The sequence below is a fragment of the Drosophila persimilis genome, unplaced genomic scaffold (assembly GCF_003286085.1).
Source record: "Drosophila persimilis strain 14011-0111.01,24,50 unplaced genomic scaffold, DperRS2 tig00000000-arrow-pilon, whole genome shotgun sequence".
Classification (NCBI taxonomy): Eukaryota; Metazoa; Arthropoda; class Insecta; order Diptera; family Drosophilidae; genus Drosophila; species Drosophila persimilis.
The window spans coordinates 25,379,829-25,394,517 of record NW_020825288.1 but is presented as its reverse complement, the minus strand read 5'-3'; the positions used below and the strand labels follow the sequence as shown (position 1 = coordinate 25,394,517).

At 44.1% G+C, this 14,689-nt stretch overlaps 1 protein-coding gene across 4 annotated transcripts; it reads left to right on the top strand.

The window, feature by feature from the left end:
* Window positions 1–153: 153 nt before the first annotated feature.
* Window positions 154–12,745, top strand: LOC6591964. 4 transcript variants are annotated; one of them, XM_026984497.1, is made up of 11 exons: window positions 2,305–2,930; window positions 4,463–4,643; window positions 4,702–7,005; window positions 10,948–11,078; window positions 11,147–11,211; window positions 11,275–11,346; window positions 11,416–11,520; window positions 11,589–11,750; window positions 11,825–11,974; window positions 12,040–12,221; window positions 12,584–12,745. In XM_026984497.1, exons 1-11 carry the CDS (start codon window positions 2,631–2,633, stop codon window positions 12,589–12,591), a joined length of 3,660 nt encoding a protein of 1,219 aa, XP_026840298.1. In that variant the 5' UTR covers window positions 2,305–2,630; the 3' UTR covers window positions 12,592–12,745. The 4 variants fall into 4 exon arrangements, with proteins under 4 accessions (XP_026840300.1, XP_026840298.1, XP_026840299.1 ...); XM_026984499.1 differs by lacking the exon at window positions 2,305–2,930 and adding an exon at window positions 154–269 and having other exon boundaries at window positions 12,040–12,745; XM_026984498.1 differs by having other exon boundaries at window positions 10,990–11,078; window positions 12,040–12,745.
* Window positions 12,746–14,689: the final 1,944 nt, after the last annotated feature.

Below are 14,689 nucleotides of genomic sequence, written 5' to 3'. Positions count from 1 at the left end.
ATCAGACCAGATATCTTATAGACGGCGGGTCACACTGCTTATAGCGGCACTTTGGAAAAAAAAGATTGCGCCATTAAGCAGCGTCTAGTGTATTTATTGTTAATAGTAGTTATACAAAGTGCACACCACGTAATTTTTTAACACTCGTCGTGTTACTTTGGAGGTCAATCTATGCCATGGAATTCAATTCGGCGGACAACAGTTTGGGCTTCGGTCCCGGCGGCCGCAGTGCCTTGAGGGAGATCAATAAAAACGATGGCGGCAGTAAGGTAAGGCAATGCGCAGTCTGCAAGCTTCAGTCAGCTGTGGGCGTGTCCCTTCGATCGCCTTAGCCAAACACATTCACTTTCCATCATGTGCAAATGGATCGGTCCGTTTAGGCATCGGCGTCCCCACCGCAAGTTCGTATTGGCATTGTTGGGCTTCTGTGACGTGACCATGCACCCTCGCGCTGCATGCATCTGGTCTTTACAGGTCTCCAGAATGTTGTGTACTGCGCTACAAGTAATTCTCTGTTTCTGCTCGTCGTATATGTTCTGTTTTTGCTGTTTTTATGGGTCCTATGGCAGCTGTCGCCTCAGCTCTGGATGAGTGGGCTGCGTCCCCTATGCGATCAGTGTGTTCCATATCTGGCAGCGATCGGACGTTTACCAGCTGAGTAGAGTACCAGCCTAAATGGGTAATAGACCAGGCAAGGCATCAGTGAACTCGGACTCTTGGCAAGAGACTCTGGTATGCAATATGAATATCCATTAAATGCACAATATTGTATACAAATACTATTAATATCTGCCCGTTTTGGCCGCCTCCTGCTCTTGACATTTTACATTGTGGGCCGGCGAAACAGGGTCCAGATGTTGGCCAAGCTTGCCAAAAATTGACTTGGCCAAAGTGAAAATAAAATATAACCGGATAACGAGGCGCGCCCTGTTGGGATCTGTGCATCTGGCATGGGGATCTGCGATTTTCTCGGAAGTGTAATGGCCTGAAGGGTGCTGTCACACACCCCCGGCCAAAAGGTCATTGTACAAGCGATCAAAAAGTGTCTTCCCTCTGCCACCAACGTCGTTCTGGAAGGAGGATATGGTTGCAGACTCCCCCACATTTCAGTCGTCGCTGTCTGCATTTGTTTTCGGCTATTTATAGTCTATTTTATGTTTTATAGCTGCCTTTCCCTGTTTGTTTGTTTTAGTTGGGAACACAAAGTATTCGAATTACAGTCCAAGTCGTAGCTTCGCTCCTCTTTACATCCCATTTTCTTATTGGGTTCCACTCGGCTTTGCTTTTTTCAGTTAAATCACATGATATCTTGTTACCTGTCACGCATCGCACAGCCCCAGCCTCTTCTCCCATCATCTGATATTCCGTTTCTCTCAAAATATGCAAAGTCAGCCGTGGAGCAATGTGGAGCACTTCCTCGAGTGCACGATGCGCAACAATGGGCCCAGCTCTGACTCTGGCTGCCGGCTACGGGATTGCATGTCACTTGGCATCCACATTCAAATACACACACACCTACACTGTGGGAAGTACAGGGCTCCCCAACAGAAACAGACTGTCTAACACTTTCATTCATTAGCCAATGAAATTTTGCTCCATTTTTGCCCCGTCTTGCACTGGGTTTCGGTTTATTTGCATTGTATTGCACTATTGCCTCAGTCTGAGTCTTGGTCTGGGTACGGGTCTGAGTCTTGTCTATGTTGAGGCCTTTCAGTTCGCCTCTGTTATTCCCCCAAGACGGTTGACATCCATCGGGGCTGTAGAATCGTTTTTACACTGGCAAATGAGTGCACTCATTTACGAAATCAATAGAATTGTCGGAGGTTCAATTAAGTGTCTTTTATTAATTGAATTGCATTTATTCGCCCCCAGATGCCCCACACGTGACTTAAGTGATCGGGGATCTCGACGATAGGCGATCTGTGAAGTGATAATTATAATATATCAGCTGATGAGGGCTTAAAGAACTATAATCCTTCAGTGATATCCTCATGCCGTGTCAGTGATAGTGGATATTTAGGAGCAAGTGTGCTACTCATGGAAAGACGAGCACGACGCTGATAGTGGGAAGAGCAGAGCGCCCATGTGGGCTGAAAATCCCACGAGACCCGAAACACATCCGGATCGTTTTTGTGTATGCCCCTCGAACAGGCAGCGACGTTCCTCTGACAAACACAAACACAAACACTAATACAAATACAAATACAAATACACACATGAATGCACTGAAATATACGACGCTCTGAGCAAATTGAAAACAAAAATATTTTTAAATTGATTTCAAAGACAGACCCGAACGGACCGGAGCCAGCGAGAAACGCACGCGGCGCCGGGTCGCTAGAATCTCTGGTTACTACGTACTCGTACGTACATATAATGAGATCAGAGAAAATAGAAAAAGTCACAATCGAAAAAGTCAAATTTTCAAAGTAGGCGAGCCCTAACATATCAGAGCATCAGACTATACTATACGTATGGAAAATAAGACAAAGGAACATACACGGAAAATCACTGAAATTTGATCATTTTTATTTTTATGGAATTAAGTGCAAAGTAGTGAACCGTAAACTGTGAACGGAACGTCTCGAGAAGGTTAATCGTGCGTTGAGACACGGGGCGACTTTTCCGCCATGGATTTCATCACGAGCATGATCAAACGGCCCCTGAGCATTCGCCTAACAGACGCCAACAGCAGCAGCAGTGGCAGCGGCCTTTCGTCGGCGGATTCCAATCCAAAGGATTCCCCATCTGCATTGGCTAGCATGGCTGTCCACCCGGTCGTGGCCACAGAGGATTTGCTTCAACTGGGGGATCTGGAACCGCTGCCCAGCGCTAGGGAGAGCATTCAAAAGCTCCTGCTTGACGTCAATGTGAATCTGAGCCAAGTTAGCGCCCACGAAATGGAACATTTGCAGGCCATGAGTGCGGAGGTATGTCATAAAAGTTCTGCCAAAATATTGTGTCGATTGTGGGCTATTGGAGCGATATGCTATTGCGTTGTAAAAATGTTGAGCCAAATCGGGTCAGTCGTTCGGAATTGAAGAAATCCCATGAATTTTTCACTGGGTGTTATCCCGATCATCATAAATATGTATTCGCATGTTTTGTAGAATTTTTTAGAGTTCTCCTGTACTCTTGATTCAATTTTTCTTAGGATTTCCATTTATTTTCCAATTATTCCAATCTCAAATTATCCCCAATTCCATTTGGCTTTAATTATTTGTTTCCCAAATCCCAATCTATCATAACCACACACCCATTTTTCCCAGCCATTCCCGACTGACTTTAACCTTGCAGCTTGATGGTAATCATCGTATTGCGCTCTAATTAAATTTCGCTTTTACAACATTGCACCAAGGCCCTGAGTAGTAGACAAAACTCGGACCCGTGCCCGTACCCGGTCCCGGCATGTTCGGATTTTCTTTTCGCAATGCACAAAAGCCGACAACGACCCAGATACACTGCCACTGCCACTGCCCCGGGTCTGTATTCTGTTGTCCGGCGCTGTTCTGTGGCTTTTTAAATTAATGACATTTGCTTGTCCGTCGGTGAGATGGGAAGAAGTTGAGAATGAGGATGATGATACAGATGGGTATGCGGACGGGGTGAGTGTTCTCTCACATGCTAATGTGCGGGCAGTGGTAAATGGTTTGCCTATATCGTGCCTAGACATGCAGATTTTATCGAGTGAATGGCTTCCAAAGAGAATCAGATCAATTTTGATTTCTAGTATCGTTTAAGCGGAGGGATCTTTCTTCGAAAAATATTATATTTGCGGTAGACTTGTAATCGCCCCGAACTGCTCCCAAATGACACAGTACATTGATGGCAACAAAAGAGAATGCCAATACTACAAACACTAATTGCATGTCATGTGCTTGATGCGGGAGACTTGCTCTGAGATTTATTCTTCGACAAGTGTCGCGTGCCAGACGCAGTTGTCAACAAGCGAAGCTTTGTTCAAAACAATATACATGTCGTGTGCATGCCGAGGCACATTGGCGCTTTGCCTCTAATTCCAATAGGACCCACTCAAATTTGGTTCATTTTAGGATCATAGATCTGTACTCAAAGAAAGGGTGAAGGGCACTTCGTTGTCTGGTCCCAGATGCCACCTATTTCCGTCACCAGGTCGTGTTTCCTGTCCCTCTTTGCACCCCTGTGGATCCTTCTTTCATGTGTCAAAAATTCCTACTAAAATCCCAAAGCAGCTGCTGCACCATCCCATTCCCATCATCGTCATCTTCATCATAATCTCGAGTTGTTTACGATTTTCGTCTGCAATTGTTTGGATTATGTTGATTTTTCTTTGCTTTATTTTCATAATTTTTCATTCGAGGAGGAATTGTTGTTTCTGCTGTCATCTCATGTCTCACGCGATGCACGAAATTAGCAATTAATTTTCTTTGATTTTATGCACCTAATTGGAAAAAATCTTCTCCACTTCTTCTCCATTCGGCAGATGAGTCCGCTGGCAGTGAAGCAGAGTGTCAGGCCGAGTTTGGAGAAACAAAAGGCTCTGGCTACGGCAATGATCATACCGCCATCAGAGGACCTGGCGATTGAGCCAGTGGCTCCTAGATTTGGGATGTTCGATGAGGAGCAGATACCGGAGCTCGCTCCACTCAGTGCCGAAATGGAGGGTAAGTCTGATCCGATTGAAAGCCAATGGAAAATCTCCAACTATCTATCGATTTCCAGCCCAACTGAAAGCCGATCAATCGGATGCGGATGTCTTTGTGGAGTGCATGTCCCTCAACAGCGAAAAGTTCTCCTGTGATCCTTCAGAGCTGGAGGCCTATTCGAGTGCCCTCAACGATGTACTGGAGCAGCAGCTGGAGCAAACAGTCAGTGATCCACTGGCTGGCAGTATTGCACACAACACCAGCTACGAGCCCATGGATGTGGACGAAATTAACGAAACCATGGAAATGCTAAAGGATGTTTTGGCTCCAGAGGATCATCAGTTGCTGCAGCAGCAATTCCTCGGGGATGTCTTGCCGCCCGGTATGGGTCAAGAGCTGTACCATAGGCAACAGCAGTCGCCGCAGGAGGGAACACAGGTGCCCCTGGAAAGGGAGCAGTCACAGCCACAGTCAATGCCTGTGCAGGAAGTTCCACAGCTGGAAAAGAAAGTGCCAGAGGCAGAGCAATCCGTTGGGCAGTGCCAGAAGCAAGACGTGCCCTTGCCAGCAATTGGTCTTTTCCAGGAGAATGGGTCGCCTCAGGAGCAAGCGGAGCAGCAATTGCCAGCAGTTTATCCTTCCCAAGAGCAAAAGCAATTATCTAAGGAACTGGAAGTGGCTCTGCCAGCAGCAGTTGAGCCTCCTCAAGAGCCGAACCAATCGACTCAGGAGAAGACAGCGCAGTCGCAGACATGCCAGGGGGCGGAACAGCTTGTGAAAGCTCTTACGATGGATCAAATGCTTCAGGAGGAGCCACAAGAAAAGATACAGAACTCAGAGATATGCCAACTGCACGAACAGCAGGTCATAGTACATCCTCAGGAGGTACAATTCGAAAAGCAGGAACCAAAGGAATGTCCTGTGTTGATGAACAGCAGCCATATTTCCATGGAAAACGAGCACGAGCAGAGTCTTCAGCTGGAACAGCCTCAAGAGCCGGAAATAGAAACAGAGCAAGTTGTTCCATCCCCAGCAGAGGAACACTTGAAGAAACCAGAAGAGCCAGCTGTAGCTCCGCTCTCCCCGCCTATTCCGACTCTGCAGGCGAACAGGGTGGAGTATCCCATATCCCCGCCCATACCCACACATCGACCAAAGACTGCCGAGGAACTGATGTTCCTGGCGCTCAAAGAGTTCCCCTTAAGTGCTAATGAAGGTGATCTAGGATCAGATGATAAGGCAACTGTCCCAGAAGAAAAAAAACCCGATCAGGGGACTGTGGTGGCCGTTACACCTAGCCAGTTGCAACAAACCATCAAGCCCCACCACCAAGAGCTGGACAGCAGCTCCTCCAACCCCAAGGTACTCTCGACAGGACCCAATTCACCAAGTTTTCCCATTAAAGGTCCGACTGAGCAGTCTGCGCACTTTCCCCGCTCGCCGCACGCTCCGGCCGAGCGAAAGGAGATGTCCTACCTGGAGGAGGCCGTCATAGATTCCACGGCGCAGCGCAAGCTGAGCATTTGCGAGCCGGGAGTCATTGCCAAGTCGCCGGTTACCATAAAAGTGTCGCAGCCGAGTCCGGAGCAGCGTCATCTGAATGAGACGCTGCCCATGGGTGAAGTTTCCCCGGAGCCGCAGGATGTAACCTTCGATAGCGGAAAACGGATCGAACACAGTCCTCAAAATGAAGATACAGCGTTTCAAGATTTGTCCACGTTTGCCGTGTCCCTGGGAGCAGCCGATGATCATCAGCGTCGCACATTCTCCGTGATCAAGTCCACAGAGGACCAGCAGGAGGCAGGAGAGAGCAAATCGCGTCGTACTTTCTCCCTGGAGAAGGACAAACCCCGACGCACTTTCTGTGTGGAGGCGCATGCCTCGCCGGCAGTGGAGGCCACCGAAGAGAGCATGGGCAGCGAGGATTACGAGGCCATGGACGTGGACGTCTCTGTGCAGGTTCAAGAGGCCACTACGCTCAAGTCCCCGCGGACCCCGGCCCAAGTTCCCAGCTCGCCACCAATCCCCACCCATCAAAACCTCACCCGTCCGCCTATCCATGTGGAGTATGCTCCGGCGGCCTCTCGCCAAGGCAATGCACCCGCTGTCGTCGAGGAGCAGGCCCTGTCCGCCAAGGAGCAGGCCCATCTCAGTGCCCGCGACGAAAAGGATGTGTTTGTGGAGTACTTCGGGGCCTTGTCGCCAGTGTCGGAAGACATGTTCAAGACGCCACAGTACACCAGTAGTGGGTTTAATAATTTAGCCAAAATGAAGTCCGGATTAGGAGGAGGAGCTCCCACAATGTCCCTACCTGGAAAGAGGCAGGAGGAGGAACAGTTTTCCGAAGACGAGTTTCAGGATGCCGCCAGTAATACAAAATGTGAGTATTCCAAGCTCCTGTGTTCTATTCCTGGAATGTGAGTCCCAGCCATGCAGCTCTTGTAATGGATCTCCACTGTACATCGCTTCCTTTGCATGTCCCGTGACTTTAGGCTATCAAACACTCCCCCACCACCCATTCCAGCCGCATATCCATTCCATGCATCCTTTTCGCTTTTGAACTTGAAATTAATGCATTCCATGAACTTTCCAACCGGCTGTGGCTTATAACGAAATCTAACTGTAAAAATAAATCCCCGCACATGCAAGGCAATGAACCTGAACTTCACAAATCAAGGGGCTGATAGAGCGACAGAGAGAGGAGAGGAGGGAGAGTTTCAAGCTGTGAAACAAACAGGAAAACCAGCGAAAACGGCAACGGCAGTCACAAGAACAAAAATGTGAAAGGAAAGTTAACTTCAGGAGGTCGAAGTCGAAGATACCCTTGACTATATATTGTTCCTACGATAGTTAATTGATATAGTAATCCGATTTGTATCTTATTTGACACAGCCATTTATGTATAGTTGGAATATCTTTTAACGTTACAAGCATCTGGTCAGTTATTATCATTATACCCTTCTTTAAGTGGAATCACAGATATACACTCTCACACACACACAATATCAATTAAGCGCATAATTTTGGAATGGTGTGTGTGTGTGTGTGCGTGCGTATGGGGGAGTAGGAAGGGATAGTGCACCCAATATTTTTGTCTGCACGTTTTTGTTGCTCTTCCTGTTCCTGCATTTTATGCTGCCCTCTGCCCTGAAATGCCGCATTGCCCTCGGTCCCTTTCTCCGCTCCACCACACACAACAGGAGAGAGCTAGAGCTCTCTCTGGTTTAGAGCGCACTCGCTCTCTGGTTACTCCGCTGTTGAGGCCTTATCAGTATATATCGTATGCGGTAATCATCGCCAACAGAATAAACCGATTCGCTGTGACGTCATCTTGTCCAATTGACGAATTGCTGGCTGTATCAGTGTCTGATGAGCGCATTTATATTTTTGGCAAATTAACAAAACGTACATATGTATGTCTTAATTTGGGAATTGCTTATGTATGCAATTAGAGGGATTTTATTTATAATTATTTAATGCTTGTCCTGCTCATTATTTATTACATTTTAAAACATTGCGAGCTCGCGCACATCTATCGTTATCGCTGTACACCCAAATGCAACTCTGACTAGGCCCCCCCAACAGAATACGCACACACACAAACGATATCAACAGCAGAACTGAGAAGCTTCGTATTGCTCTCTCTCTACCCCATCATTCATAGAAGCAAGACTAGACTACAGTGAAAACTGATTTAGTAGGAAGCTGTCACAGCTTTTCATTTATATGTAATATTTCCTAACAGAAAAATCCTGCAATAGATTGGCCTTACACTAGGGGTATTCATTTGCGTGCATTAACTGAATATAAATGTTCCACATATTTGCATTCCACCATGTGGCATGTCGCACTGTTGTCGAGCTCATGGCGCTCACTCGCTCTCTCCCATTGACACACACACAGCTATGGATAGGCGCATAGGAATTCAAGTTAGAACTCTGCCTACCATGCACTTTTACAACTGCAGCTGAGCGAGAGAGAAGATGGGGAGAGCGGACTACCTGCTCTCTATGTCGCTCTCTTTGCGCACTTGCTGCATACGCGTCACTGTCACACACTCCAGTCAGAATCTGCCCTACTCGAGCTAGCTCTCTTGATCTCTCTCTCTCTCTGTCTCTGCGTGCGTGCGCTGGTTTTCTTATTGGACTTGGGTCGAAACGTAAGCAATAATTCCATTTCAGTTAGTTTTCAACACTCGCTCTGCTCGCCCCGCCTGGCCGCCCGTGACGTCTTCGCTCGTCTTTCGATTGGCGCAACTGCTAAGACAGAAAATGTAATTTTCGGTTGGAATATACTTATTTCGGTTGTCCCCATGATGGAGAACATCTCCAATTGGTGTTTTCTTAGGATTTAAAGCTAAAAACTAAAAATATCTCGAGCAGCTGTGCCCGCAACAAAAAAGTCTTAAGAAAACAACAAAAAAGCATCAATAAAGCCACAAGATGAAAAAAAAAAATTGATATACGCAGAGAGTGAGAGCGTAGCGTGAAACTTCATTGTGTGATTCGGTGATTCGCTCCACGAGAGAGCACCGCAGTGTGTGTGGGAGGAAATAACTGGAAAAAATCTTGAAAATTCAAAAGTTGTCAAAACGACAAGCAATTAAAATGCACTTGAATGTGAAAAGTTTCTCTATTTCTCGGTCGCACTCACTCGTCTCTGGTAGTTTCGCGCTCTCTCTATGGCAGTTGGTTCTTGCTCACTCGCTCTCTCTCTCTCTCTCTCTCCCAGTCTGTCAATCAACCCACTTTTAAACCTCTTTTGTCGATTGCATAAAATGACTCACAAGTCGCGATGCAGCGTCTTGTCTTTCTCTTTTTTGTTTTGTTTTGCTTTTGCTCTTGGTTCTGCTGTGGAATATGTTATGTTTTTAAACTACAAATACTATTGTTGCCGCACCCCTGGGTCGCCCTCCACTTGGCTTCGCGGGTGACCTGCATGTCGATGTGGGCCTGACCGGGTTCTCATTTTACTATTTTTAAAGCCGCCCATTTTTGTACCTATGAGGCGAGAGGGTATTACGATCTGAGCAGATGTCTTCCCACGCGAAGTGGACGCTTTTTCGATCCCAGAAGTGATGCATCTTGGTCCACATAAGGCTCTATACAAATCGGAACCGTCAAAAGTCGCCTATCCACAAATTGGTCAAATCAGATCAAAATCGGATCACCATCTCATGTACCTGAATTCAAACGATAGTCAAGGGTATCTGAAGTGTTGGCCTCTACCTCTGACATTTGTTTATATATGTAGATATATGTATGTACGTGGATGGTAAATAATGTGGCTTCTGTGCGGAACATGGCACACCCTCCACATTTTGTGTCCCGGAGGGTGTGTGGAGGGGCACTCAAGGGTGCAGAGTCCCCTTCATTTTGAGTCATATCTTATTTTTTTCGTGTTTTCCATTGTTCTTCCTTCCTTCCGCTTTGTGTGGCTTTTCGGCGAGTCACACTTCCATACGCATACACTCTCCCTCTCACACGCATTTAAAGTGAAAGAGAATGAGCGGAACAGCTGAGAAGAGAAAGATTCGACAACTGCTTGTGGGATTAGAGGCAAAGAAAGCGGAGGTACTACTCATAGGAGAAGAATCCAATCTACTTCAAAAGATGAGAATTGTTGGATACATTTTTCTACTTTCCCTTAGTCAAACCATCAACAAGTGAAACATGGATATTAGAGATAAAAGTACTCCGATACCTATTTCTGTCCCTTTTTCACAGAAAGAGCATCTAACAGCCGATCACATTAAGGGGATTTGGAAATGAGAATAGAGAAGACAGATTTCGACGTATTCCGCTAGATGGATAGTCCTTGGCCATTCCTTTCTCTTTTCCATAAATATGTACATATACATACATAAGAGAAAGAAAACGAAAGACCAGGATTCCTTTCTCCTTTCACAACTTATGTTAATAGAAGATAGAATCCACCCTATTCCGTAATTATTCGTTCCTCGTTCTGCTAAAACACATCCTCCAAAAATCGACCTCAACCTTAACACCTTGCTTGAGCTTCTCACGTCTCGCAGTTTTTATCTCAAACCCCTATGATTGTCATTCAAGGGCCGTTTTCCTTAGTCCCCTACCCTGCCCATATTTGTGTGTGTTTGGATCACAGAGGCAGGCCGAATCGTATTTTCTTGACGTTGACAGTAATTGTAATCGAAACTATAAAGAACCAGTGACTAAAATCTGATATGTTTTTTTTCTCTCTTACTTCCCATCCGACAACAAAATACGCGCATGCACTTCTCACACACACAAACAAATACGTTGCACTGCCATCCACATGCACATCTACACATCTACATCCACAGTAATACTCAACTCTTCAGATTTCGATTATTTGTACACCAAAGGCAACAATAATGCCCCAGTGGATCGGAGCTCGTTGCTATTAAAGTTTGATCCGCTGCTCGGAGCTGCAGTGCCAGTGAATAGGATAAAAGTGAGTCAAAACTGAGGATGATGTGCAAATGATGTGTTACTAAAGATTTTATTCGTTTCGATCCTTAGAAGCATGCTAAAATGAGTGTGGACGTTATAGACAACGATTGCAACAAAGCCTTCGATAATTGCAAGTATGTAGCAGGGGTCCCAATCAAAAGCAGGCTGTATTCTAACATTTCCTCCCTATTGCATAGCCTTAATACGGAGGACAAATCCCACACCTACAACAATATGGACGAACTGGAGAAGAAGATCAAAAATGAAGTGTGAGTAGATACAGATCTATGCTGAATTCTAATGATAATATACTGACTTGATTCCCATATTACCTTTAGAACCCTCTCAGAGGACATTGAGAAGAAGCTGAAAGATGCAGAGCAGCGTGAAGAGGCGCTCATTAAGCGCATTACAGAAAAAGATAAAATAAATTCAAAGCTCACGTGCGTCCCGCCCTTTCCATTGAACCAGCTCCAATTAATTGATAATTGATCTACCATAACTCTTGCAGTGGCGTCATCGAGACCTATGAGAAAGTCATTGCGGAGCTCATCAGCGAGAAAGAGCAGCTGAGACAGAACTACGAAACACAACTGCAGGAAGTGCAAACAAGTCGCGATGCAAATTACCATCACTTAACGTCGCTGGAAACGACGTTCTTCGATCTGCATGTGTAAGATATTTATCTGTCTTCATCTGTCGGGGATAGCCGGTTTGAACAACAAATCTAAAATGATGTTATTACAGGAAATATGAAAAGAGCAAAGAGATGACATCGGAGCTGAAAAACAGCGAGGATACGCTGCTGAAGGAAAAAAAACAGCTGATGGAGAATGTGCGATTGCAAGAGCAGCGCTACGAGAAGATGAGAAGCCATGCCATGCAGCAGCTGGAAATGTGAGTGCGAAAACCATTTACCATATACCCGGCCTCAATGATTCAATCATTCGTTCCTCTTTTAGTGCCAATAAAAAGCTGGACACAAACGCAAGGGAGCATGCGGATGAGGTGAAAAAACTAAAAGCTTTACTCAAAAAGGAGGAAGTGTCGCGAGTCTCGACGGCCGAGCACCTGCAGCAGAAGTCGCGCGAGAATGCCGATCTGCTGAAGATCTGCGAGGAGCTCATCTACGGCAAGGGCCAAGGTGGTAGTAGTTAAACTCTCTCCAACGGATTTTCCTGGAATATATTTTATACGTTGCTATAAACGCGCACACACATCCACTCATACACACACACACACACACTTGGATTCATCTGGAAAGTGGAACGCATTCGCATACGCATTCGCATCTTGTGGCATGTCTGTCTATCAATCCGAAACTCGCGCCACGCCATGCCACCCTTCATCCGTCAACCCCACATTACATGGTGTTCTATTAATTTTTTCTGTTGTGTGCTCGTTACTTGAATATTAAAATTAATAATGTTTAGTTATATATGAAGTAATTCATGATGTATTCCCAATGGGCTAACGATTCGACAAAACATATTATACTATTTCTAGATTTTTAGTTAACCCCGCAAACACTCACAACCCACACAGTCCGCCCTCCACCCCTTACACCCAGCGAAACGCTTCGGAGCAGCCCAATTGAGTTCCCTTTGTGTTCTGCAGACGCCTTACGGGTGCGCCGGCTACCCAAATATATATGTTACTAATTCTCTATCGAATCTGCCTACTGATTTCTGTTTTATGATATTATCGCGCGGAGAGATCTGCGTCTGCTGTCGCGACCCCAGAACTGTTTTGTTTGGAAGCAAATCGATTAAATGTGCAAGAAAAATCAATCGGAATAAAACAAGAAACATCTAAAAGAACAGCGTTCGCTTGATGCACGCTATATACTAAATGCTTAAGTTTAAATTTAGTTTAATTTAAATGAAAATTTGTAATAGTTACATTAAGAATAACTCTGTATTACTTACTAGTACTAAAAGAAGAAGCGTAAAAAACAATGGAATTATACAAAAAATACACGCAACAAATTATTTATGCATAAAAAGCCAGATTTATTTCGTTTTCAATTGAAGCTTGAATCCTTATTTGCTTTGCTCTCGAAGAGGCTGCCTTAAATAAGAAAACAACCACGTAGTTGAATCGGATAAGAACAACACTTTCTTACACACAAAAACAGACTCTAAAGTTTTGAACATATTTATTGTAGCTGGCTTTTATAGAGACACACGCCCGAAAAGAAAAACCCTCTGACTCTTGATGAATTTTACTTCCATTTATGACATTTACTAAACTATAAGATCGCACGGAAATTGTTGAGAAAAATGGAAACCAAACCTCAATGCATGTAGTTTAGAGACAACACACAAGAAACAAAAAAAGAATTGTATACAAAAATTTGTACCCAGTCCATATAATCTGAAAAAATGCTACTTCATAATATATAATGGCATACATATATATTTTTCTAAAGTAGAGAAAACACATAACACAACACATGCGCTTTTAAGTGGAGTATTGCGAAAGGAAAGGAGAGTATAGTACGGTTTGTTGTTTGATATTTGAGAATGAATCGGTAATATATATCAATGCGCTGTAAAAAATACACACATAAATAGTATTAAAACATGCCTCCACATACGACAGACGATGTGTTGAGCATGTTGTGTATGTAAAAGTGATCGAACAAGTTGCATAATTCAATAAATACAATATGTAATTGCAAGAAATACAGACATTTTGATTTTTAATGGGAACATTTAAATATTTTAAGGTAGAGATTTGATTGTGTTTGCAGACAGGCCTTTTAGAGTTGACAGCCATTCTATTTCATTCGAATCATCTCGTCTTTGTCGATACGCACTTTAAATTCCCGCGCCTCACTTTAGTGCTTCTCACTGCCATTCAGCCCGCAACGTGTGCACCTTTTTCTTATCGATTAAATTTTTTTCATTTTTAATCGCTTTCGAAATACATTTTTTTTTACTTCTTATCGATAAAATATATTTTAAAAATACCGCAAATATACTAACGAATTCAAGTTACATTATACATGGCATGCTTTTTACTTGCTACTGGATTCGCGTAACTTTAACATTAAGCTTTCAGGCGGTTATTTTTTTAAATTTGGCCACTGTGAATTAACATAAATATTCAAAGACTAGATTGGTGAAGTATGGGCGGTGTGTTCTAATTATATGTAATTGCTTATTTTTCTTATCTCTGAATAAAATATTCATACTACACGAGTTTTGGTGATAATGCATGCAAACGTTGTGCTCACCTTCCAAGAATAAAAACTCCAGACTTGGTAATACAGTTTATTCCAGAGAACTCTCTCTCGCTCTCGCCAGTAGACATCATACATACATATGTATACCCTGTCTATAGATAATGTGGAATCGGTAATGAAGAGGGCAAAGCTCAGCTTTGGTGAATCCAAAAAAGTAACGTTTTATCCAGTTTATGTTATGTTTATGTTATGACCGAAAATAATGATTATTTGTATAGTCAAAAATATCATCCACCAAAAATACCAAGAGAGGCCTTTAAGAATAATTATATCTACCTATTTCCAGATTCAAGAATATTATTCTTAATAAGACGCTAGGAAAATATGTATATATATCCTTGTTGATTGGAGTATTTTCCAAA